Source organism: Lachancea lanzarotensis, scaffold LALA0S06, assembly GCF_000938715.1.
Source record: "Lachancea lanzarotensis genome assembly LALA0, scaffold LALA0S06, whole genome shotgun sequence".
NCBI classification, from domain to species: domain Eukaryota; kingdom Fungi; phylum Ascomycota; class Saccharomycetes; order Saccharomycetales; family Saccharomycetaceae; genus Lachancea; species Lachancea lanzarotensis.
Window position 1 is genome coordinate 719,342 of NW_019212884.1, and position 23,651 is coordinate 742,992.

The following is a 23,651-nucleotide window of genomic DNA, read 5'->3' on the forward strand; positions in this document are numbered from 1 at the left end:
CTAGATTCAGCATCATTGAAATCGCTAGCTTTTATACCCTCCATAGCCTCTTCCTCTCTCTGAAAAATTTTCACCATGTGATATCGAGGTGTTCGTTAACCTTTTGGCTAGCGGAGCGACGACTGGTCAAAATAAACGGGAATCGTAGTACTGGAGTTCACATGCAGGAACCAATTGGGTTTTCAATGACATTTTTCGTGGGGAATTGGGTTTATTCAACAGGATATAACATTTTGTGGACGGATATGAGTTTTGTTGAGAGCTCGAACGTGGAAACACAGCTTGTGCAAAGTATTATACCGGTTCCACATTCGCAACCCAAGACGGATTCGTTTTCAGAAGGCGTGGGGAGGGGCTCATTTTTCGTGAAACTAAGATACCCTTGAGATCCCATTTGAGGTGCAAAAGGTATCCAACCGCACGAGACATTTCGCCATGATACGAGACATTGCGCGTTGGACAATATGACTGTTGAATAGGTAGTAAGTTCCCACTGGCTAGTTCCATTCGCAAACCCATCATGTTCCCTTACCGACACAGAGCTGCTTATATAGCCTCTCTTCAAAGTCGAAAGTGTTCCTCAATGTTTCGGTTTAGGAAATCGTAGTTTCCTGTTGTGACACCGCACCATTGTTGTTTTTTGTCGCTGGAGGTCCTCACCCTTCTGTTCAAAAGCGCATCATTCAGTGTGTAAAGATCACACGAGGGCGGTTAAAACTTTTTTGGTAAGTCTACCGTAGAGGTACTGCCACTCAGTCTCGTAGTAACGCAATGGATGTTGTAAAATACACATTTATTGGCGGCTTTACAATTGTTTGTTGTAGTGGACCTGGTAATGGTTCAGGATAAACGTTAAATTGATTGTTTATCTGCATTATATCTACGTTTATACGGCGTGTTTGTTGGCGGCTAAAAGATTCACATGATATCCCAACAGTCACAACGTAACAGTGCGATTTCGATGTCACTGAACCTTTAGCAAGTTCGATCCATCTCAAATTTCCCTCCAACGTTCATTTATATTATTAAATTACATCAGTCTATTTAGGAGCTGGACGAATGACTCTGTTCATCTTGGATTTGCTCGCGAGCCATTTGTTCGCGCTGGTCGGCTTCCAATCGCTCAAGAGCTGCACGTTGTGATTTTTCGTGCTCGAGCAATAGCGCCGCTTGGTCGTCGTCGTCGTCGCCGTTGCCCTGTTCTTCATCGAGTGAATCATACATGTCTTGGAACTTGTCCAGGTCTTCCTGCTCCCGGCGCAAGCGTTCTTCGCGCTCCTGCTTCTCTAGCTCTTCTTGTTCCCTCTTCTCCTTCTCCGCTTGTTCCAGAAGAGCTTGCCTTTCTGACTCCTCCCGAGCTTGGAATGCCAAGTTGGCTTTCGAACGTAAAATAAACAGATATTCTCCTGCCTCGCGTTGGATTGCCTTCAACGTGAATTGAATCTCTTTCAAAAACTTCTCCACATCTTGCAAATCTGCAGCATGCTTCGTCAAGGCATCTCTCGTGGATATCACCTGCTTCTTGAGTTTCAAAAACTGTTTCCAATTGTCGTGTTGCCTTTGGCTCAAATCTTCGGATTCCATTGCAGCGACAACATCCACGTAGGCCATACGTTTCGACCATTCGCTGACCATCACGTCTCCCCATTCCTCATAAACCTCCAGGTGTTCTTGACGCAATTGATCAAGATCTGTATTGACCTCGCCCACAAACCTCTCTAAAACATCGCGCACCCTTTCAAGAGCATCGTCCACATAAGCATGGGCGTGAGAGAAAAATTCGCGCATCAATGGTCGGGTTACGTAGTCGCGTAACTGTGTACCCTCTCTGTTGAAATACAGCTGTTCTCCGGTCTCTGGATCCACGTCTGTAGTACAGTTGACATCCAACATGGCGTTATTGATTAGCCTGAAATGCTGCTGCGTGGCATTAGAAATCTCCTTTAACAAAGCGGTAATGTGAGGACGAATCTCATCAAGCTTGCTTTTCTTTAGATCTTTTATGTCTAGGTCGAGTTGACTTTCTGAATTCGAAGCCTTCTGGGCTACAGTGTTCGACCACGCTTGGAATTCATCCTGAACAAGGTCTCGTAGAGGTACTTCTAGGTCAGTGTCAGAACTGGTAGTGTGGGTAGGTGTCGCTAGCTGATTATCGGAAAGCGTCACTGTTTCAATGATTGTAGAAGTCAAATACAACGTTTCATCCTCGTCAAGCTCTTCTTGTTCTTCGTCGTCCGCGTTTTCGGACTCATAGTGCAGAACTTCCTTAGCTGGTCCGGTAGCCTTACGAGTAGCGTTCAGACGCATACTGATACTTTCTTGTACATTTATCCTGTGCGCATTGAGCCAATCAGCCACTTTAATCAGATGCGACCTTGCACACCGCGCTTCCTTCGAAAGAATAGGGTACGATGTTCTCCAAACGCAGCCTACTCGGGTCACCAGTTGATGAAATGCGTCAGAAATGAAATTGACCGTGCATAGCGTGTGCTTGGCAATAGCAGTATCGGACTGCAACCAAAGCTGGAGTTCATAATTGGCTTGCTTAATGTAAGGAAGCACGTAGACGTTGTAGTACAACTGACTTTTAATATGTGCAACATGGCGCCATTTGTTGATTAGAGGTAGCACATGTGTTTTACCTGCGGTTGTGAGTTTTTGACCGACACTTTCAACCTGATGCTTAACCATTTCCTCACGCTTCTGCCATTGGAGTGCTAGCGGCCTTGCAAACTCCTTGCGATGAGGTTCGACATGTGTGCTCCACCAAGGGCATAAGCTCTGTTCAAACCACCGTGTTTGGCCTAGAATAGGAGTGGAGCAAGGGTCTAAGCTCTGAGTTCCAATAATCGATGTACTAAAATGAAAAATTACCAGCAAAGCGCACACAAGGCGGAGGCTTTGCCAAAACCGTGCGAAAACCATCTACTTCTGATTTTACCAACACCGAAGTTCGTGAAATTAGAAAACTGACTTTGCACTGCGAGAAACAGAGAACTCTTGAAAAAATTAAAGTAAGTTAGCCGAGCAAAGAGACCTGTTTGGCTTCAAAAACTGGCCTCGGTTAACGTTTCTAAGATGAGATGAGCTGCTGATATATTCACTTTCTTTAGTGAATAATTAGTTTTAGTTTATCTTTTTCTTGTTTCGACGATTAGATAATGAACTAGAGAAAGTGGACAGATGACGACAATGGACGTCACGAAATCATTTCTGAACAGACAAATGCAGTTCTCCCGGCTATTTGTGCTTTTTCAATGAAACATCTTGATCATTAAAAGACCAAGCATAATTACGATGATTTACCGGCGGTTATGGCTATTCATTGGAAAGCAGAGTGTAAACGATTTAAGAAGCTGATGTCCTGGGCCTTTTGTTGTTGGCCTTAGAGTACTTTGGTAGTTTTTTGCTTCTTCGATGGCGTCCTGAGACGTTCCTCTTACCCTTATGTCGCAAGTTGGATGAAGGTGCCATGTCATTTCATGATTTGAACACCTCAACTGACATTCAGCTCTCAAACTACAAAAAGTTTATTCTGTATTTGTCAATCTCAAAACGCTTATGCTAAGATGAAACGATAGCTTCAGCAGGTCTCAATCCATACAAGAATAGAATTTCACTTGTGGTGAAAAATGAGTCTTTCGCGAAATATGTGCTGTCGAATTTACACTTTACCGATGTGAGAATGAATCAACGAATTAAAAACCAGACAGAAATGGGTCTATTTCCAGCTTCTAAAACAAGACTATGTCGAACGATTTTGCCAGTTGAAACCAATTGAGCGGTTCAGTCACCGTGAGCTTACTTCCTGTAACGACACGACTAAGATAACAGATCACGTGAAACGGACTACATGGCGCACTCTGAATCTGATTGAGTAAACTACTTTCGGACTCATACGGTGTGCAAAGGCACCAAATCAGCATATTCTAAAGACCGACCTAGGGTGATCGGATCAGATATTTGCCGGAATCGTCCCTCAAAATCACATCTCATGTGATGCGTACATCTTTTCTGTCTATAAAGTCCATAACAGACACCAAAAAAATCCTCAAATGCGCTTTTACAAACATGAATGCCAACCATGATCAAGGAAGGAAACGAATACGTGAGAGAATCCTCTCAAAACCCAGTTTCTGCATGAACAACTTATTTTACACCTAGCATAAAACACAAGCACGTGACATAAAATGAAACTTGAGAAACTCTGCAAACACCTAAAGCAAAGGGTCAGCCCCGATTTAAGTGTATGATCTTGACTAGTAGAAATGACCACACATTCAAACCGTAGCCCTGCTTCTTTAGATCGATAAATCAATGCTAAATGCTCTTTATTCTTTTGAAAGGATAGCCGTAAAGAACGACTTCCCTATACATTTGAACAATTTTAGTGATTGTAGAGTAACCTAAGAAATGACTTTCGTCGAAGAGCCTCTGTGTGTGTGTGTGCGTGAAACCAAAGTCATCATTGGCAGCTCGTCAAGCAATATCATAGGCGCACAAATTCTCAAGGGCGATTTCGCACGATTTGAAACGAGCCTTAGATCGCCCGTCTAGGCCCTACTACCCACAACTCAAGGTATTTTCAAAGTGGAAAATATTACCAATATTACACCAGAACGCTCATCGCGATCACCCAGCTCAAAACTTGTAATCCACGGTGATGTCTTTTTGGCCGTTTGGACATAACGACCATTCCAATATCCATCGGATACTGGAAGAGTATTTTCAGATACTGCATGCGCTTGAGAAACGCGATGAGATACGAGCAGAACCACGATTAGCAGGGGATTTACCAAGCCATGATGAACTTACCACAGGATGTGCCGAGGACGTAAACGGGATACAGCATCATTCAGAAGACGAAGTCAGCACTGTGGGCTCTTATAACTCTACGACGCATCGTTCTAGTCGTGCACCCAGTCTGTCCCAGCTTAGCAGTGCATACATCGATAGCATTCTTGCCGAATCAGAGCTGCTTAATGAGCTTACGCGCCAGAATAACACGCTTCTAGATTTCCTTTGCTTTGGCTACTTTTTCAATTCAGAGAACGTCAAGGTCCAGAATATCGAGTATTTGATAGATCAGCTCATGTACTGCGTAGAGCAAATCCAGGAAGGACATCCAAATAGCACTGGCAAGGATGATAATGATGATAATGATGAAAATGATCGTGGTTACAAACAAAAACCTAATTTGCTCGATGATAACGAAATTGACCACGGCGACGATGCTGGTTTTCTCGGTCAAGCAAAAAATGATGAAGATGAAGATACCATTTCCACATCAAAGACTCGTCCTTCTCCCTTGAACAGAGCAACCATTATTTCCGAGATCTTTGCCTTAGACATATGGCTAATCTCAGAATCACTGGTCAAGAACACGAGTTATCTTAACAAAATATGGGCCATCCTGTACCAGCCAGACTTCTCAGTCAACAATTCAAGTTTGGTACCAATATTCCTCAAAATCAATCAAAATTTATTGAGTACAAGACAAGACCAGTACCTCAACTTCATTCGGTCCAAAACGACACTTGTGGAGGACCTCTTGCAGCATGTCGAGGTTTCGGTTCTCATGGATTTCTTGCTCAAGATAATATCAACGGACAAGCAAGAAAGTCCTTCCGGCATTATAGAGATGGTTCGTGAACAGCAATTAATAAACCGTCTTCTAAGTTATCTGGACAACGAGAAACATGCTCCTGACGTTCAAGCTTGCGCTGGAGATCTCCTTAAAGCTGTGATAACCATATCAGCAAACGCACCTCTTGATGACATGTCGATTGGTCCCAACTCATTGACGAGACAGCTTGCGTCAGAGGAGTGCATGCTGTTTCTCTTGAATACGATTGTTAAAAAAAGAGGAAATGCACTGATGAACGCAGTTTCAATTGTTATTGAGCTGATACGAAAAAACAACTCGGATTACGATCAAGTCAATCTTTTGTCTACAAGTCTAGACACTCATCCACCCTCCATGAGAGATCCAATTTATCTTGGAACGATGTTAAGGCTGTTTACATCCGGTTTAGCATCCATTTTCCAGATTTTGATTGACATCGAGAACGATGCCGATGGCAGAGAACTTGAGAACCAATTGGGAGAGAAATTCAAACCTCTAGGATTTGAGAGGTTTAAGGTGGTAGAATTGATCGCGGAACTTCTGCACTGTTCCAACATGGGCCTGCTCAACTCAAAAAGGGCCGAGCGCATAGCGAAAGAGAGGAGCGAGGCGAGGAGGACCATGGCAATGCAGCTGCAAGATGCATTAGTAGATCTCGATCTACAAGATAACGAAAATACAATCGATCCTTTCGAACCTAATGACAACACCTTGGACGAGGATGTTGATGAATCTTTTGACATACCCTATATCAACTCAAATCAAAACGCGAAGCTAAGAGAGAACTCTACAATTGGTGATTCATTTAAGATTGAGTTATATGACAACCAAATTTTGCCGAAAATTGTCCAGTTGTTCTTACAATATCCATGGAATAACTTTTGGCACAACGTGGTGTTCGACATCGTTCAGCAGATATTCAATGGTAGAATGGATTTCTCCTACAATTCATTTTTGGTTTATTCCCTTTTCGACAACAAGTCAGCCAAAGAGTTCATGACGGGACCGCGACAACCTGTTGTCCACGATTTCCAAATAACACGAGATCTCATTCTTGAGGGCTACAAAAAATCTTATGCCTTCTACGAAAAGAACAATACTGCTCTCGGATATATGGGTCACTTGGTTTTGATTGCCGAGGAAATTGTCAAATTTTCGAAAGTGTACAAGGTTGAGCTGATTTCTCCTGATATACAAACGGTATTACAAGCTGAGGATTGGATGTTTTATTCTGAGGATGTTTTGAACGACACAAGAATCATGTACTCCAAGATCCTTGGAGGCAATGATTATATGGAAGAAACCAACGACGATGTGGATGCCACCAATGACGATGATGATACGTACTCGAATGCTGGCTCTCAGCTTGGGGGAAATTTAATAAGTGTGAATGACTTAACTCAGGATTCTAACGCTTCGCTTTCCAATTTCGCTACTCAAACTGACTTGCACATGAAGATGAGGAAAAAGCTGATAGAACAATCTCAGGAAGAAGTTGATCGTCGCAATAATGACAAGGGTGTCATAATTTTGGGCACGGCACCAGAAACGGAAGCACCATAAAGTGAGGAATGGTAGACTGACCACAACGCTGAACTCAGATATGCTCACGCATCAGTGAAGCGAGGTATACAGTCGCATTTCTCATTTCTTTATGATTTAACGCATGAAATGTAGATGAACTAGACGTGTAACGAATTTTTTATTAATCCTTCTTTCCAAGAGAATCATACCACTTGCACTAAACACCGACTACAAGTTTTTCTTTCTTGAATGCAAAACCTTACCGTTCGGTAGCTCCATGGTATTTTTCTTTGGGTCTAAGCGAGGTGATTTCTCTTTCTCTTTCTCTTTCTCTTTCGAGCTTTCCTCGGATTTGGGAGCGACGCTTGCAGCGGCGGGCTTCTCAGTAACGAAGAGTCGACCAATTGACGTTCTCCAAATCCATAGTGGAAGAGTTACTAGAAGACAGTCGCGAACACCAGGAGATGTGATGTCTTTGGTGCTTATCAGAGCTTCTTGGCCATCCGGCTGCACGGCATACACATCGCCGAGCCTGACGATGATTTCCTTGCCTTCATCGTCAGCACCTTGCTTAAAAAGAAGCCGTTTTTCACCCAATCCACTAGAAGTGTCCTGAGCTCTGACTTCTCTCAAAAATCTGTTGATTCGCGACTTATTACCGTCATTTTGAAGTCTCAAGATAATCAAATGGATCAATCCACAAGCAACATAGATGAAACCAGCTATGAACCAGGTCTTGGGCTGAACTTTGCTGAAGTGGAACCCGCCTTTGCTGTAGTCATAACGAGGAAACCCGTTTTTTAGGTAGTAGTCGTATGTCTTGCGGTGTGAGTCGTTCTCGAGGAGCTTGGTTGCCAATGACAATCTCTCATAGAGTTTCCGGTATTTCTGGTTTTTGTCTGGATGATGAGTTTTGGAAAGCTTTCTGAGATTTTTGCGGATTTCCTGGGACGTGGAGTCCTTCAACTTGGGCAATTTCAAAAGCTTGTAGAAGTCGAGGTCTTTGTTGTTGTAGACTCTAACGATCTCATTTTGGAGCTGGAACATTTCCAGTTCTTCTGTTGTAAAGGCATAGGCTATGGAAAATAGTCCGATCAACAAACAAAACCAAACTCTCCACCGAAATCCTAGCATTTTGGATACTCAATTGAATATAAATAAAGAGGAATTGAGATTGAACAAGAAAGAAAAACCTTGAGATGTCTTTTCTCGTCTGAAGTTCGTCCAATTCTTGAGTGAAAGTGATCTGAGTTGATGAAATAAGAGATGGCCTAGCTCTAATTTAAGTTTATATGAAGACCAGTTAGAATCGAAAGTTGAAGATCGGTTCAGAAACAAACTTGCAGCTATGCCAGGAGAGACCAAACATGCGCCACAGGCCGATAATGGTCAGAAAAAATATGAGCGTGGCGTGAAAGCCCGTTTTTACCAGTATTTTAGAATAACTAGTGCGTTTTTGTATGCGGCTTTGGTAGCGCGATGGGCTATCCTGTACCCTCTTGTTGGATCGAAGTTTCTGCCTGGAGGGATCCACGAGTTCCTGTGCTACTTGATGGTTTATGCGGGGACATTAGAGATGGTGTGGAGCTTTGTGTTTCACGGATTGAAGAGAACGCTGTTCTCTAGAACTATGCTGAAAAACACCAACTTGCTTTATTTCGTGAGTGTCTTACACTTTTACGACGACTTTGAGCATGCTCCCGTTTTGAAAAGTGAAGCTTATTCAAGTTTCATAGTTGCCCTGGGCCTCAGCCAGACATATTGCCATTGGTGTAAGCTTTTCCGATCGCCGAAGTATAAGAGGAAAACACTGTTACAGAAACTTGACACTTTTGCAACTTTGCCAGTGCTATATCTGAGCGAAGGTTATTTGCTGCTGCTTAATTTGCAAACGCCAAATTTCCACACTAACGCCTGGCTTCAGATCGTTAACAAAACAGTGCTGGTGGCTTTTATCCCCATCTGCCTGCATTCCCTCAAAAAACAAGTCGCAACTCAATAGTCAGCAAATACCGCGAAAACTGCTCCCGTACATTATAAAAGCTCGCTGATCTCGTCGGCCATTTCACGAGCAAAAGCCTCGCGTTCTTCACTGGAATCAATTGTCAGAAATTTTGCTCGTGCTTCCTGCAGTTTCCCCATCACATCGTCTAGCGCCGGCATCTGAGAGTTGTTGGTGATTCCTTTCGACGGAATATTTTCATTACCATTTGGCTCCCTGTGCAACAATTCGTGATCCCATTGAAAAGTATCAATGATTTCCTTTATTCTGGCAATGCCACTCAGTTCCCCGTACTCATTTTTCACTTCTGTTTCTGTTTCTGTTGATCTCATCGCGGTCATTTCCACGCCATGTGCCAAGAGTTCTCCCTCCACAGCAAGTAGTCTCTCCTGAGTTGCATCGAATTCCGTCGCTAAGATTGCCAGGAATCCTTCTTCAATCACACCAGTTTGACCTATCTTCGAGATCGCTGTCAACCCCTCATCACCGTCCTTGCATTGTCTAATGAAAACACACCCAGCTAGGGCTTTTCGGAGTTCCTCGAAATCATGACTGCAGAAGTCATCTACCCATGATTTTAGCCCATCAACATAGTCGACGTAAACGTCAATCAATACATTGTAGTATTTAGTTGACCATTTGATGTTTCTGTAAATTTGAGTATCCGCTGTAGGGTTCAAATTGAAGATCTTCGACAGGTAAGCGTCCTTAGCTGACACTTGATGATCGAACACCACCAAAATCTTGTTCCTGGGCGGATAAACAAACTCAGCTGCAACAGCTTGACCACTCATTACAGTGCTCAAGAACCAGCGACTTGCTATTTTTAACGCTAGGGAACGTTTTGTAGCTTAGAAAATAGTGAAACTTATTGAAAAATTGAACAGGGTCGACAAAGGCCAGCTAGAACAATGGCTGGGACCAAAGAGTAGGGTGAAATGCAGCCTCGAATGTTAAGAGCGCTTTATAATGCATTCGGAATAATGGGTATGCAGTTTAGCCCATTGGTGTTGGTAACGATGAAGCTCATCGCGGCCGGTAAGTGAAAGTCAATCTCACTAGACTTTTGGTAGCACAGTTCAACGGAAGAGATTTTGAGAATCCAGAAATGTCTTTTGCTTTATCAACCTCGTCGACGGACCCTGAGCTTTCTGCGTGGAGAACTGTACGGTACAGCCAGTCGCCAATGTTAAGCTCACAGATGCATGCGTCTGAGCTTCCAAATGGGAAAAATACTAGAAAGAGTGTCATCAAAGAGGATTGCTTTAACCAAAAAACGCTTAGCGAGCAATTGTCAGTCGTAGAGACTTCCAAGAGCCACGAGAACCCGTTTTCCAAAACCTCGCTTGTGCACAGCACGACGGACCCTCCGGGCCGAAAATTTCCTACAAAGCTACTTAGTTGGGTCCAAAAAGCCTATTCTCAGCTCCGAGAGGCCATTGTGTCCTTAATGGGTCACAGAGGAGCTGAGATTTTCGTCGTTCTCTATTTATTCCAGCTGGTGATTGCAACTCTGGCCATAGGAATCAAAGAGCTGTGTTTCAATGCAGACCTCAGGAAAAAGGGTGTGCTTGTCGCACTCCCCTTGATACCTGTTGACATGGTCAACTATGATGATTTTACACAATACATATCTAACTAGTTTCTTGAGAGATTGAAGGGGATTCTACTAAGGAAAAGTGAGCGGTCTGTTCGAAATAGATAGCGTAAGTAAATGAAAGCGAACGCTTCTCGAAAACCATTGAGTTAAGACAACAGGGTACTTATGGGGCCTTTACTGTTCTTCGAGCTTTGATCGTGTTTGTTGTTAGGCGATGTTTAAACATCACGGGTTCTGAACTATTCTTCAAACATTGACAATTTGAACATTTGAACGTCGAGATAGATGCATCACAGGACGTTGTAAAGCGACTCAATGGCCGAACCAATCCCACAATGGGCTACGAACCTCTGTGATCCAAACTATGCCAAAAAAATCAAGGTTGTATCTTCCAATACTCTAAGGTCTCCACCCGGTTTCAAGGCCACTTCCACAACCACCAGCAAGACAACTAGTAATAAAACAACGTCTAAATCGGACCAGAAAAAAAACCGGTCAGAGTTGGTTGTTCAAAAAGCCTGGCAAATAGCGTTTCAACCGGCGAAATCCATTCCAATGAACATGATTGTTTCCTACATGTCCGGAACATCGCTTCAAATTATCTCGATTATGACAGCGGTGATGTTCGTGTCGAATCCTATCAAAAGCGTTGTGAACATAAGAAGAGAGTTCAGGTCTGTGTCTGGGAATCCAGAAGTACAAGCACAGATCCGTTTGGCCATGGTAATGTACGTTTTGTTCCAAGTGGTGCTAATGGCTATCGGGGTTCATAAACTCAATTCAATGGGTCTGATCCCTAATACCAAAAGCGACTGGCTCTTCTTGGAGCAGCCTACTATATACCAAAAACAAGCTTATGTACTTTAAATGAAGTTCTGAAACTCTGGGAATTCCAGAATGGCGCTCCAGACCTTTAGTCGCTATCAATTGCGTTTTTTGATATTGTTTCTTGAGGACAGATGCCTTATTTAGTAGTGCTTGTCGAATCTTCGTTCGAATCTGGGTGGATTTTGGCCAAAAAGATCTGCTGTATATTGTACTTCTTGAGCGCGTCACGATAGTCGCTGTCCACCACCGACATACCGATGTTGTTTTTGAAACACTCGACAAGCACGAGTTTATCGTAATTTTTCAAATCCACCGTGTGCGGCATCTCACCGTCTTTTCCCACCTCTTTGGCAACTGCCTTGATGATTTCCAACTTATCTATAGTGTTGAAATTTCGACGAACTACCTCAATCGCAAACTTCAACGGCGGAGAGTCCTTCCTGTGGAAATGCGGTTCGAGGACACGTTGAGCTAACTTCGATAACTCGGACAGCGATGCATTACACGAGAAACTGACAGGCGTCAACTTCTGTACGTATCTAGTTCTCTTGTGGCTTGTTTTTGGATCAGCAAATTCCTGCATGATTCTATGGACAAACTTTTCTGGAACTATAGGTTTCCGGGTTTTGCAGAACACCACACATTCGCAGTTGAGGTCCACAAATCGCAAAAGCTCCTTGTTGCGAGGATCAGTATTCTGAGATTTTAGAGACTCCAGTTCTTTGTTAATCTGATCTTCAACTGACAGCTCTTTTTCCAACTCGCTTTCTCCGTTTCCATTGTTCAGTTCCTCATCGCCATAGTATTCCTCCACCTTTTCCTGGAAAAGATCGGCTAGTTCTTGGGCGGCTTGTTTCTCGTGTTTTCGAGCACACGTAGCATATATTCCTGATACACACGGCTCGACAATACCTGTTGAGAAGCGGTACTGAATGATATTTTCGATTCATGTTAGTATTTTGGGCGATGATAAACAAAATTCTGGGTAAAAGGTATAAGTTATCATACCTTCTTTTTAGAGCCAGCACCATGGTCTTCTGCTGCTCGCTTTCCCATTAAATTGTGACCTTAGTTGAGTGAGAACTTCTATAGCTAGTTCATGTTTAGAATCATTCATGATCGACGATCCGAAGAGGTACATGAATTGCAGACAGTATTATTTCACCACTATAATAGCGGCTGAAAAAACCCATACCATGAACAAAGATAGGGAAAGGAAGCCTGTCCAGCCAATCCTTACATACTAAGCTTGAATGCTAGTGTGCTTTATAAAGGAAGTACTTGAGAAGATAATTATTAAGAGACGTTTAGGCTCGATTGAAAAACTTGGCCAATCGTTTGTGAGACCCGATTGAGTCTGCGAAACTCTGATCCACCGAGGACGAATTTGCGCTGTCGGGTCCTGCCGACACTGGAGATATCATCTTATTATGGAGCATTTGGGCCACCTCGGGTTTGATGCGTGGAAACTTTCTCATGCGAATACTTGGATCATTATACTCAGTGATGTCTGGAGATTTTAAGAATTCAATGTGTTGTCTGAGGTCTGTAAATGTTGAGTATAGTGAGCGTCTGGTGTTGTCAGTCAAATTGGATGCTCTGGCTGACTCTGCTGAAAGCGGCGCGCCAATGTTCGGACTCGTTGGCGAGGACGGAAGACTTCCGTCGCTAGGAAAAAGCTTGGAAATTATACCTTCCAAAAAACTCATGTTCAATTCGAAATTCAGTACACTTTGTGGAGTAAGTACTGGCGGGCTGAAGTGCAGAAGGACGTCTAAAAACCTGCCCGTTAAGACGTCAAACTCGCGGAAAATCAAAAGCGTTTTTACACTGTCAGGAAGGTTGACTAGTGTGGAGGTAAACATCATCTCCAAAAACTGTGCGATGTCTTTGATGGAGAAGCTTGGCTCCCTTTCCACTTGTGTTGAAGACCACTCGAACTCAACAAATTCTAACAAATCTGATATCTTTGAGTCTATCAATTCGATGAGTTTTGTTTCTGTGAAATTTCTCAAATCAGTCAGAACCTTGATGGAGCTCAAAGTAAGCTCAACGTCAGGATTCAACGTTGTGTTTTCTCTGCTCAAGATTTGACTGAACTCTTTCACGGCAATAATGAAGTAATCAAGGTTGATCAAAAGTTGAGCCATTTCTTCTCTCGAAGTCGTGTCGAGCTTCGACTTGATTCTGGAGTTGACCGTCCTCGTGAAAATGTCGTCAATTGTCTGAACCACTATCTGGTTCAGTTCGCTCAAGTTGTATTGGTAAAATTCGCTCAAAAATGTAATCAAGTTGTTGTGCGTCTTCTTCACCAAGGTGCAGGACATTGGATATAAGGGCGAAAAGGGTAAGGTAGCCAAAAAGCCCTCAGGCGATTCGGCTCCTTCAATTTGTATTTTTTCAGAACCACCATCTTTGAGCCAGCAAATTTTCAAGACCTTTTGATATAAAGCCTGATCGTTTACTGTCAAGGGCATAAAGTCGTCATCCTCAAGAAGTGAGGTGAACTCAGCGTCAAAAATCTGAAATAGTAGTGCAGCATATTTCCTGAAAACAAGCATGTGAATCTTGTTAATTTGTTCCACCCCGGCATTCAGATTCTCCAACACCGCAATGTAAACCCCCAAAAAATCCTTGAACTCAATCAGATCCTCCTCCGAATTAACAGTCTTTTTAATATAGTATTCCAGAAATGGGGAAAATCTGACGATGAATAAATCCCAGAAGTTTTCGCTTGTACTCAGGCTTTTGTAAGACAGCAGGTACTCAGTAGATTTGTTTAGGTGCTTGTCGTATATGACAAACCCTAATATCTTCAGCATGTAATCTTTCAACTCGCTTGAAGAAAACTCATCGCCAAAAGATGCAGCGATCTTCGAGCCTTGGTCCGTAGAGGTGGCAGAGTTATGTCCTTTCAAATCCAGAGGATATGCCACTTTTGATATCCTGAAGTCATACTCGATTTTGAATTCGTTACAGAGGTAGTCAATCTCTTTAAGATTTTGAAAAATCAAAATGCAGTCATAAAACTCATCAAGAGGAAACAGCGTAGAAAGATCTAACGTTCTCTCCTTTTCGGTGTCTCGAAGGGATATTTCTACGGGTGAGTTGAACTTGAAAGCACCCAGCTTCATTTCATTTTTTGAATTCCTCCAATCAGGAAGAAGCGTCTCATTATAAAAGTCAAAAAACTTGGTGCTCACGGAGAGTAACTTCCTTTCTAAATTTGAGCTGAAGGAGCTTTTGATCAAGTTCAGACTCTCATCTTTGATTTTAGACTTCAAGATCGGTATTGATGCATATATCGTTTTCAAGAAATCGAAGTTATAATTTTTGAAGTCTTGAAGGTAGATTGTCTCCAGGCTACTCAAACTCTGAAGGGCCTTGTAGTAGCTTCCATCTTGAATGAGGTCCTGACATTTGTTCGACAACTCTAGAATTTGCAGGATCTTGGAAATCAGAATTATGCACTCCGATATTTTCGTAGATGTCTTTTTATTGTTAATGTAGCTCTGCTTGCGAGATATCACATCGTTGGTGGTTTGCGTCAATTGGACTTGCAGATCTGCAGTTTCACGAAGAAGTGACTCTTCAATGATTTCTTTTATGGCGCCTATTTGGTTAACAGAGGCTGTCAGATTGTCGCTCAACTGAGAATCCTGAAGAATATGAGTTTCGAGATTTTCAAAGTTGTCCTCTACCGAGTTGTAAAGGTCGTCCACAACAGCTTGGAGGGTATCACTCTCGATAGCGGTGCGAAGCAATGGCGTCCATCGGTTCATGGTATGTTCATCGAGATCCAGCTCTTCCTCGTAATCCTGTACCACTGATGCACCTTTCTTGCGATCTTCCTCATCGAAAGTCGATTTCAGAAAAGACAGATCAGTTGAGAGCAGTATCTTCTGCAATTCTGCAGATGTCTGGTTCTGGGCATTTGATTCCATTAAAGGACACAGTAGCCGCTTCTGATGGCTTGCGTTTCCTTGCTTCGCAACTATTATAGGCAGTTAACGGACGGACTGGACTTACCTTTACATACTCTACTACCGTAAGGCTGTTATGAGAGTGCCCAGTTCTTCGTTACAAGTGATAACATCGATGAGATGGTTATTTCTGGCCTATCGATCATAGAGAGGCCTATTAGCGTAGTAAGTGTTTGAGTATGCGTTAATTCAATGGTAAAGTTTGCCTCTCATGGCACAAGATGGCTCCTTCTATTACTGTTTGTATTTGGATTTTAGCTAAAGAATTGAAGATTTTTACTAAGAGTTCAAAGAAAAGATATTCCGTATAAAAGGTAAGCATAATTGAAGTGATGAAGTTACGGTCTCTCTGAATTTAAGCTCTGCTTCACCATAAAGTTTGATCATTCTTAGTAGACGTAGAAAAATCTATTACTACCTTAACTAATAATAACTAAGAAAGTCGTTTGATTCAATCCTGTCAGATAATCACGTGAACTTGACAGCTTTAACCGAGCACCATGCATCTCGCTTCGTCTCTCATCGGATGCTTTGACATTTCGACATTTATACTTCATTCTAGCTAGATCTCACAGGTTAGCCATCACCCGACTCGATAACCTGTTTGACGGAATGGCCTGGACAAACCACTAAAGCCATTAACACAATCTAAGTCATGACCTCGCGTTGAAAGTGTAACGAGAATACTCTGGATAGGCCACAATTCTTCCGATTTAGCCCATGGTTATCGAACTGTAATCAGGTCTCTATCTTGTTCACTTTAAGGACGCTTTGCACACAAGAATGACAAGAACTATATTCCGATGAAAAATGCTTTATCAAGAAACGAAAATAACTTACATGTATAGAGTGAGCCGATTGATGATAACCTTTCGAAAGTGTCTCAATTGTAGCCATTCTATGTTCCATAGGCCTACTTCGAGGCTCCGATGGGACCTTCTTGTTATCACAGTACGTAGCAAGCCAATGAAAACAGCCTACGCAAGTTATCTAGACAGTTAACTAGACGCCATAGGATCACATTGCACACTTGACGCGAGAACACTGGTATCGAAATTCCATCTATTTGGTTTCGGACGCCGCGTAATAGTGCAAGTACGCTGCCATTGTTTTCATACCCAGGAAATAGTTACTCAAGTCGAGTTTTTCATTGATGGAATGGGCACCATCGTCACCTCTGCCCATAGGAAGTAGCATGACATCAGTTTTGAGCTGAGTTTCGAACGTTAAAGTGATTGGAATAGATCCACCTTCACGCGTGAAATCTGGCTCGACGCCATGAACGGCTTTTGTAGCCTTGGCAGCGGCTGTAAAAGAAGCGTTGAAGGGGTTCGAGACCCAGTAAGCGCCGTCGTGGATGAGCTCAGTTCTGCAGGTATTGGGCGAACCCAAAGACTGAAACACCTTGTTGCAGTGGTCGATTACAAGCTTGTCAAGCGTGGCAGAGTCCATGTCTGGAACAGTACGGATTGAAAACTTACCAACGACTCTGGATGGAATGACAGTTTTGGCGCCCTGCGACGAAAATGCACCCTCAAGACCGTGAATCGAGAGTGAGGGAAATCTCCATCTGTGCATGAGGATATCGCTCTTGTTGTCGTACAGACAGGTTTCAGAGCCCGATGCGGCATTCATTTCATCGAGAGTAAAATCAATCTTCTCGTAAAGCTCTTTTTCCTTTTCGGTGACTGGTGCGACCATTTCGTTAACGCCGTCGATCAGAATACGCCCCTGGGAATCCACAAGGGACGCAAAAACCTTGACTAGGTCGATAGCTGGCTCCGCAACAACACCTCCAAAGATACCAGAGTGGAGATCGGCACCTGGACCCTCCACTACGATCTGATAGTAGTTGCAGCCTCTGAGACCGTACGTAAGGACCGGTTTCTTGGTCCCCAGCCAGTAATTGTCCGAAATGCACACAGCATCGACACCTTTGAAGTACTTGTCTGCCTCGTCTGCAATCAGTTTGTCAAGCCCAATGGAACCGGATTCTTCCATGCCTTCGAAACAGACCACAAGGTTGACGGGCAATTCGAGTCCTAGCTCGCGATGGGCGTCCACGACATTCAACCAGCCCTGCACAGGTCCGGTGTCGTCCGTGACACCTCTGGCGCGCATGAGCTGTTTTTCCTCATCTATAACCAGCTTGAAAGGCTCCGAGAGCCATCCGTCTTCCAGCGCTGCAGGCTGGACATCGTAGTGGCCGTACAAAAGCACTGTTTTCTTGGCAGGGTCTGTTCCGTAACGGGCCAACACGACAGGAGGGAGCTCGAGCTTTGGGTTTTCCACAGGAGGAGGCTGGACGCCTAGTTCACGCATCTGAATGTCTTGGAACCCGAGGTGCTCGAGCTGGTCTCTAAAGAATCCTGCCTTCTTCACGACCATCGGTCTGAGACTTTCATCTGCAGACACTGCAGGGATGGCTACGGCATTAGAAAGATGCTCGATGAACCGGGGACCGAGCTGATCAATCTTTTCAAATAAGGTTTTGAAAGGTGCTTCTGTCATTTTCTGATTGTTTGGTACTGCTAATTTGCTGGTAGCGTAGGTACGTAGTTGTAGTCGTGGTAAGAGTTGTAAGTTTACCAATCCTAATTTCCTTAATATAGCTGGTTGTCTACCAGTGAACATTCACAAGTGTATGCAAACTGTGGTGCCGTGCGAGCGTGCGGAGTTATCTCACGAAAATCTGCGTAAGTTGTTACCGTTACAGGACGTTTGGCACGTATCAGTTGTAGTGGGTTGATGTATTACAACGCTCAATTGTCGAGTATGGTCGTAGTAGCAGCTGAACGGCGTAATTTTAGGAAAGCGTCGGTCCTTGGGCGATAAGAGGGCCCAGTGGGTTGGCAGGCGGTGCTTGAAATTTGAACTGGAAACAATGGCTACTGGAAACAAACTAGAAACAAACTGGAAACAGGAAAAGTGTCACCATATACGGAAAATTAAGGCTTGAAAGCAGCTATCACGTGAACTTTTGTTGCCCGGAAACGCGGCGGGGACCGGCGAAAACTGGGGGAGATGCGGACGGTATTGGCAAACTGGAAACATTGGCTGTTGGAAACAAACGGGAAACAAGTGGGAAAAAGAGCGCGGCCGAGAAAAAATGAATTTCGGTTTTCGGTTTTGGATTGGAAACATCACAAACAGGAAACAAATGGGAAACAAATGGGAAACGTAATATTCAATTTGTATGTTTATTGCTTGTCGTCTCATCACCGAAGGTTCCATCCAGGGCTCTGCACACGCACCGACATAAAGCTAGAATAGCCAGCAGCGACGAAACTGCTTTTTGTCCACGTCTGATCTTTCCCATCCCGCATAAAGATGCCAGAAGTATGCTAACAAGAGCTTTTTTCCCGTACACTCGACATACACCGTTCAACATCACTAACTTAGAAACGACCTGCAGCCCCTGCTTACGTCTATTGTCGCTGGAAGCACAGCAGCGGTATTCCAGACCACGATATCGTACCCGTTTGAGTTTCTCAAAACGGGTCTCCAACTGCACCGGTCGCTCCCGGGGGTCCCACCTTTCCAAATGCTGCACCAGATCAAAACGTACTTTGCAGGCTGCGCTGCGCTCAACGTCGGCACATTGCTGAAAACTGCAACACGATTCACGACTTTTGAAAGCGCATGTGAGCTTCTGCGGGACAAACAAAATACGTCGCAACCGATCAGTGGGCCACGTTTACTGGCAGCAGGCGTCATTACGGGGTTTATGGAATCACTGCTGGTGATTCCGTTTGAAAACATCAAGACCATAATGATCGAAAATGCCCTGATGTCGCAGCACACAGAAAAGCCTGAAAAGGCTGTTAAAGACGTGAGACCAACATTTCATGCCACCAAGAAGCCAGCTTTGCATCCACGCCAGAAATGGTTTCAGCACTACGAGTTGCACCCATCCACGCATTTTTTCTCTACGATCCAGGAGATCTACCGCACGCGAGGCATCCGTGGGTTCGCTCAGGGCTCCGTGTGCACCATTATCCGCCAAACTTCCAATTCGGCTGTCCGCTTCACCAGCTACACTGCGCTTAAACAGCTAATATCACCTACCAAACCGCTGAACGAGTATTATGCATTTGCTTTGGGAGTTGCTTCTTCCTGCGCCGTAGTTGCCGTCACACAGCCTATTGATGTTATAAAGACTCGTATGCAATCAAAGTATGCGTGGCGTAACTACAAAAACTCGCTCAATTGTGCATACAGAACCTTTGTGGAAGAGGGCATCACAAATCTTTGGAAAGGTTGGGCTCCAAGACTCATGAAGGTTGGTCTTTCCGGTGGTGTGTCTTTCGGTGTGTTCCAGTACGTCGAAAACCTCATGAACTCCATGGACAAAGCAGTCAGCATGGGCCACAACTAACGTGCCCCCCTCTTCTCCTTCTAGCCGTTCAGGAAATCAGCTCAAGTAAGTAATGACGCAAATAATTATTGTACAGATAGGACCTTAAATCTATAAAGTTTAGTATAAGTTGGTTGCGTTGTGCACAACACATCCGGGAGCGTCAGCCGGTTTCTCGACTAGCGAACCTATTTCATAGACCGTCTCATTAGCCTGTGACAGCAATTGCTTCACTCTGGTGACATTTTGCTTTTCGACGATCAAAACCATGCCGATACCCATGTTGAAAGTTTTCAAAATATCGTCCACAGGAACGTTTCCGGCCTTTCCAAACCATTTGAAAACCTCAGGAACTTCCCAGTTTTTCATGTCAACCTCGGCCTGCAAGTGGCTGGGCAGAGCGCGGGGAATGTTTTCTACAAGTCCACCTCCCGTAATGTGAGCCAGACCTAATAATAGATTTTCTCTGATTGATGGAAGAAGCTGCTTGACGTAGATTCTGGTAGGAACTAGTGCAGCTTCACCAACAGTCTTGGATGAATCCCATGGACATTCTTCTCCCCATTGAAGATTGGTAGTTTCGATGATCTTTCTCACTAACGAAAACCCATTAGAGTGCAGACCGTCAGACCCAAGACCTAACAAGACGTTTCCAGCTGCCATGTTCTCAATCTTGGGTAAAATCTTGTTCCTGTTAACCGCACCCACGGCTGTACCGTTGGTATCGTAGTGTCCCACTGGGTACATACCTGGCATTTCAGACGTCTCTCCTCCAACCAGAGCACAGCCGGCAGTTATGCAGCCATCAGCGACACCAGAAACAAAGTCTGAAGCAACCTTTATGTCCAATGCACCGGTAGCAAAGTAGTCAAGGAAAATCAATGGTTCAGCACCTTGAACAACCAAGTCGTTGACGTTCATGGCAACCAAATCAATTCCAACAGTGTCGTGAATGTCAGTCTCTTGAGCAATAATGAGCTTGGTGCCGACACCATCTGTGGCCGCTACCAGCAAGGTCTCATCTGTGTTGTAACCAGCAGCTTTTAGGTCGAAAAGACCACCGAACCCACCAATATCGGAATCTGCCCCAGATCTCTTAGTAGACCTGACCTTTTCTTTTATTTTCTGAACCAAGAGGTTTCCATTGTCGACTGAAACACCAGCCTCAGCATAAGTGATTGATTGTGTCATTTTTTCTGCTTGTTCAGCAAGTTTGAAAGCACGGTAGGCAATATCTTTTCTGAAGTATCTGTTTTTGAACTGAATGCACTCAACACCTTCATACGCCTTTGCTACTGCTTCTTTCAAAGTTGGAGCGACGGCAGAGGCAGCAATTACTCTGCCACCTGCTGTTAAAACTTCTCCACCTTCTTCCTTGGTACCGGCGTGGAAAATGTAAGCATTCTTGGGAAGCTTGCTTCTGTCAATGGTAATAGCGTCTCCCTTGGCATAGGTTTCCGGATAACCACCGGCCGCGAGTACAACCGTTGTAGCATAACAATTTTCCTTGATCTTGATATTTACAGAGTCCAGTCTGTGTTCAGCAGCAGCAACGAAGACCTCAGCCAAATCGGTGTCCTCCGACAACAAAGGCAAAACGGTTTGAGTTTCAGGATCACCGAATCTCACATTATATTCGAGCACCTTAGGTCCCGTCTTGGTCAAAATGAATCCGGTAAAAAGCACACCAACGAAAGGACGGCCGTCCTTTCTCATTCCGTTGATCGTTGGCTTAATGGATTCTTCCTCCATTTGCTTCAAAAGAGCTGGCGTGGCAGCTGGCGCTGGGGCATAGGCACCCATGCCACCAGTGTTTAAGCCTGTGTCATTCTCACCAACTCTTTTGTGGTCTTGAGCAGGTGGGAAACTAAAGGAGGTGTAACCGTCGGAAATTGTCAAAATCGAGATTTCGTCACCTTCCAGGAACTCCTCGATTACAACAGAGTCACCTGCGGCACCGAACTGTCTTTCGACCATCATCGCCTTGAGTGCTTCTTGTGCTTCCTCGGTAGAATTGGGGATTAAAACACCCTTACCGGCGGCAATACCGTCGGCCTTCAAAACAATTCTGTAATCGATTTTCTCCAGATAGGATTTCGCTGATTCGTAGTCACTGAAGTTTGCGTAGCGGGCGGTTGGAATGTTATGCTTGGCCATAAAGTCTTTCGAGAAAGTCTTAGAACCCTCGAAAAGAGCGGCCTTAGCGGATGGCCCAAACACTGGAATACCAACTTTCTGGAAAACATCAGCGATTCCATCCACAAGTGGTTGTTCCGGACCAGGAACAACCAGTCCCACCTGATGGTCCACTGCAAATTTTTGGAGGGCATCAAATTGGGCTGGCACTGGGCTCAACTCACCCACATTTACGACTTTACCACCGATCTTCGCAGTCCCGCCATTACCAGGAGCGACAAAAATTTTACGCACCGAGGCAGACTCCGCCAGCTTCCACACCAAGGCGTGCTCTCTACCACCGTTTCCCAATACCAAAATGTTCAAGCTCATCGCTAATGATGTCTATAAGAATAAAGAAAAGAGAATAGCTTTTTGAAAGAACTCGACTTTCGTCTGACTTCCTTTACACTTCTCGTTTGATATTAACGGCTGGAAACGTAGTATCTTCACGTCTCTGGGTAGTTTTTAAATGTTTAAAATCGGACGAGAGAAAGGACGAAGCTATGAATTAGTTGATGAGCCAGTAATTCTGTCATGAGATTGATTGACTATCCAATTTTCAAATATGAACAATTTATTCATAGTGGACGAGTCAAACCCGAACGAAAGCCAGCCAGTATCATCCCAGACGGGGCGAGAGAGGGATAGTCAGCGTATTTCGCCCATCGATGACAGATAAAAGCTCAATACCGCGGTAAAACCTCGGATTTTATGTTTCGATTGGTGGTTTTAGACTGTTGTGTCTCTTTCGCGTTGAGGGTTAGGGTTTGTCCTATCGTTGCGACTTTTTGATGTAAATGCGTTGAATGTGTTCAGAGAGTATATCGTAGTGCGTTCTTCGCTCAATTGATAATCACCAATTAGGATTACTTGTCACAGGTATATGGCGGTATACTACCTTTTGATAATATCTGGTCAAAACCTTAATGTGATTATCGTCCTCGTCGAGACCTTCAGGCCAGGTTGCAACTAAGCGAACTCAAATGTTTTCGATGCTGCTAAGCATGGGACCAATCAGTGTCTAGAAGTAGTTACCATATAAGTTTCAGAACACCCTTAGCGATGATCTTCCCTCATTATCTTAAGTTTTATATCCTCAGTAACACAAACGTAACATTTTATTGCCAAAAAAGCCGGGCAATCCTTGCAGAGCATGGAATTCCACAAGACCCGTTTTTCTATCAGGAGACACCATTTGTTTCTCCTTAAATCGTCCTCGAATATAACTTCCGCGGCTAACGGATATCTATCGTTTCTGGTCTCATTTGAAGCAATCACCCAATGCTAACCTGATTTCATAGTCTTCAACAGACGTACCACAAATTATTCAACTTCAACCTCAAGGATAAAGCCACTTTCACATCTTTATTTGAGTACTTCTAGTTTTCGTCTCTTCTCATGATGATTATATATACCTTTCTTCATATATACTGGTTTTTATACCATCAAATTTCATCGGCTAGTGAGAGATGATATAAAATTGAAGACTAGCTCATCGCATCGATTAAACGCATCTACTTACCAATACGATCCGGTTAAAGTCGTGGACTATC

The 23,651-nt window shown here is 43.9% G+C and overlaps 12 protein-coding genes across 12 annotated transcripts; 5 read left to right on the forward strand and 7 right to left on the reverse strand.

The window, feature by feature from the left end:
- Window positions 1-1,044: 1,044 nt before the first annotated feature.
- LALA0_S06e07910g (LALA0S06e07910g1_1) lies at window positions 1,045-2,925 on the reverse strand (the record flags this gene model as incomplete). Its single annotated transcript, XM_022772041.1, has 1 exon — window positions 1,045-2,925. One exon carries the CDS (start codon window positions 2,923-2,925, stop codon window positions 1,045-1,047), a length of 1,881 nt encoding a protein of 626 aa, XP_022629185.1.
- A 1,738-nt stretch (window positions 2,926-4,663) lies between these two features.
- LALA0_S06e07932g (LALA0S06e07932g1_1) lies at window positions 4,664-7,189 on the forward strand (the record flags this gene model as incomplete). Its single annotated transcript, XM_022772042.1, has 1 exon — window positions 4,664-7,189. The coding sequence occupies one exon, from the start codon at window positions 4,664-4,666 to the stop codon at window positions 7,187-7,189; it is 2,526 nt and encodes an 841-aa protein (XP_022629186.1).
- A 189-nt stretch (window positions 7,190-7,378) lies between these two features.
- Window positions 7,379-8,284, reverse strand: ERJ5 (LALA0S06e07954g1_1; the record flags this gene model as incomplete). Its single annotated transcript, XM_022772044.1, has 1 exon — window positions 7,379-8,284. One exon carries the CDS (start codon window positions 8,282-8,284, stop codon window positions 7,379-7,381), a length of 906 nt encoding a protein of 301 aa, XP_022629187.1.
- A 214-nt stretch (window positions 8,285-8,498) lies between these two features.
- Window positions 8,499-9,152, forward strand: KEG1 (LALA0S06e07976g1_1; the record flags this gene model as incomplete). The annotated part of the gene is made up of 1 exon (XM_022772045.1): window positions 8,499-9,152. The coding sequence occupies one exon, from the start codon at window positions 8,499-8,501 to the stop codon at window positions 9,150-9,152; it is 654 nt and encodes a 217-aa protein (XP_022629188.1).
- Window positions 9,153-9,184: 32 nt separating this feature from the next.
- Window positions 9,185-9,946, reverse strand: IRC6 (LALA0S06e07998g1_1; the record flags this gene model as incomplete). The annotated part of the gene is made up of 1 exon (XM_022772046.1): window positions 9,185-9,946. The coding sequence occupies one exon, from the start codon at window positions 9,944-9,946 to the stop codon at window positions 9,185-9,187; it is 762 nt and encodes a 253-aa protein (XP_022629189.1).
- A 314-nt stretch (window positions 9,947-10,260) lies between these two features.
- Window positions 10,261-10,794, forward strand: LALA0_S06e08020g (LALA0S06e08020g1_1; the record flags this gene model as incomplete). The annotated part of the gene is made up of 1 exon (XM_022772047.1): window positions 10,261-10,794. The coding sequence occupies one exon, from the start codon at window positions 10,261-10,263 to the stop codon at window positions 10,792-10,794; it is 534 nt and encodes a 177-aa protein (XP_022629190.1).
- Window positions 10,795-11,067: 273 nt separating this feature from the next.
- On the forward strand, window positions 11,068-11,619 carry EMC4 (LALA0S06e08042g1_1; the record flags this gene model as incomplete). Its single annotated transcript, XM_022772048.1, has 1 exon — window positions 11,068-11,619. One exon carries the CDS (start codon window positions 11,068-11,070, stop codon window positions 11,617-11,619), a length of 552 nt encoding a protein of 183 aa, XP_022629191.1.
- Window positions 11,620-11,716: 97 nt separating this feature from the next.
- On the reverse strand, window positions 11,717-12,636 carry TAN1 (LALA0S06e08064g1_1; the record flags this gene model as incomplete). Its single annotated transcript, XM_022772049.1, has 2 exons — window positions 11,717-12,508; window positions 12,589-12,636. The coding sequence occupies 2 exons, from the start codon at window positions 12,634-12,636 to the stop codon at window positions 11,717-11,719; spliced, it is 840 nt and encodes a 279-aa protein (XP_022629192.1).
- Window positions 12,637-12,887: 251 nt separating this feature from the next.
- Window positions 12,888-15,524, reverse strand: SEC15 (LALA0S06e08086g1_1; the record flags this gene model as incomplete). The annotated part of the gene is made up of 1 exon (XM_022772050.1): window positions 12,888-15,524. One exon carries the CDS (start codon window positions 15,522-15,524, stop codon window positions 12,888-12,890), a length of 2,637 nt encoding a protein of 878 aa, XP_022629193.1.
- Window positions 15,525-16,625: 1,101 nt separating this feature from the next.
- Window positions 16,626-18,197, reverse strand: DUG1 (LALA0S06e08108g1_1; the record flags this gene model as incomplete). Its single annotated transcript, XM_022772051.1, has 1 exon — window positions 16,626-18,197. The coding sequence occupies one exon, from the start codon at window positions 18,195-18,197 to the stop codon at window positions 16,626-16,628; it is 1,572 nt and encodes a 523-aa protein (XP_022629194.1).
- Window positions 18,198-18,893: 696 nt separating this feature from the next.
- MRX20 (LALA0S06e08130g1_1) lies at window positions 18,894-19,941 on the forward strand (the record flags this gene model as incomplete). The annotated part of the gene is made up of 2 exons (XM_022772052.1): window positions 18,894-18,902; window positions 18,979-19,941. The coding sequence occupies 2 exons, from the start codon at window positions 18,894-18,896 to the stop codon at window positions 19,939-19,941; spliced, it is 972 nt and encodes a 323-aa protein (XP_022629195.1).
- A 99-nt stretch (window positions 19,942-20,040) lies between these two features.
- ADE57 (LALA0S06e08152g1_1) lies at window positions 20,041-22,428 on the reverse strand (the record flags this gene model as incomplete). Its single annotated transcript, XM_022772053.1, has 1 exon — window positions 20,041-22,428. The coding sequence occupies one exon, from the start codon at window positions 22,426-22,428 to the stop codon at window positions 20,041-20,043; it is 2,388 nt and encodes a 795-aa protein (XP_022629196.1).
- Between the last annotated feature and the right edge of the window lie 1,223 nt (window positions 22,429-23,651).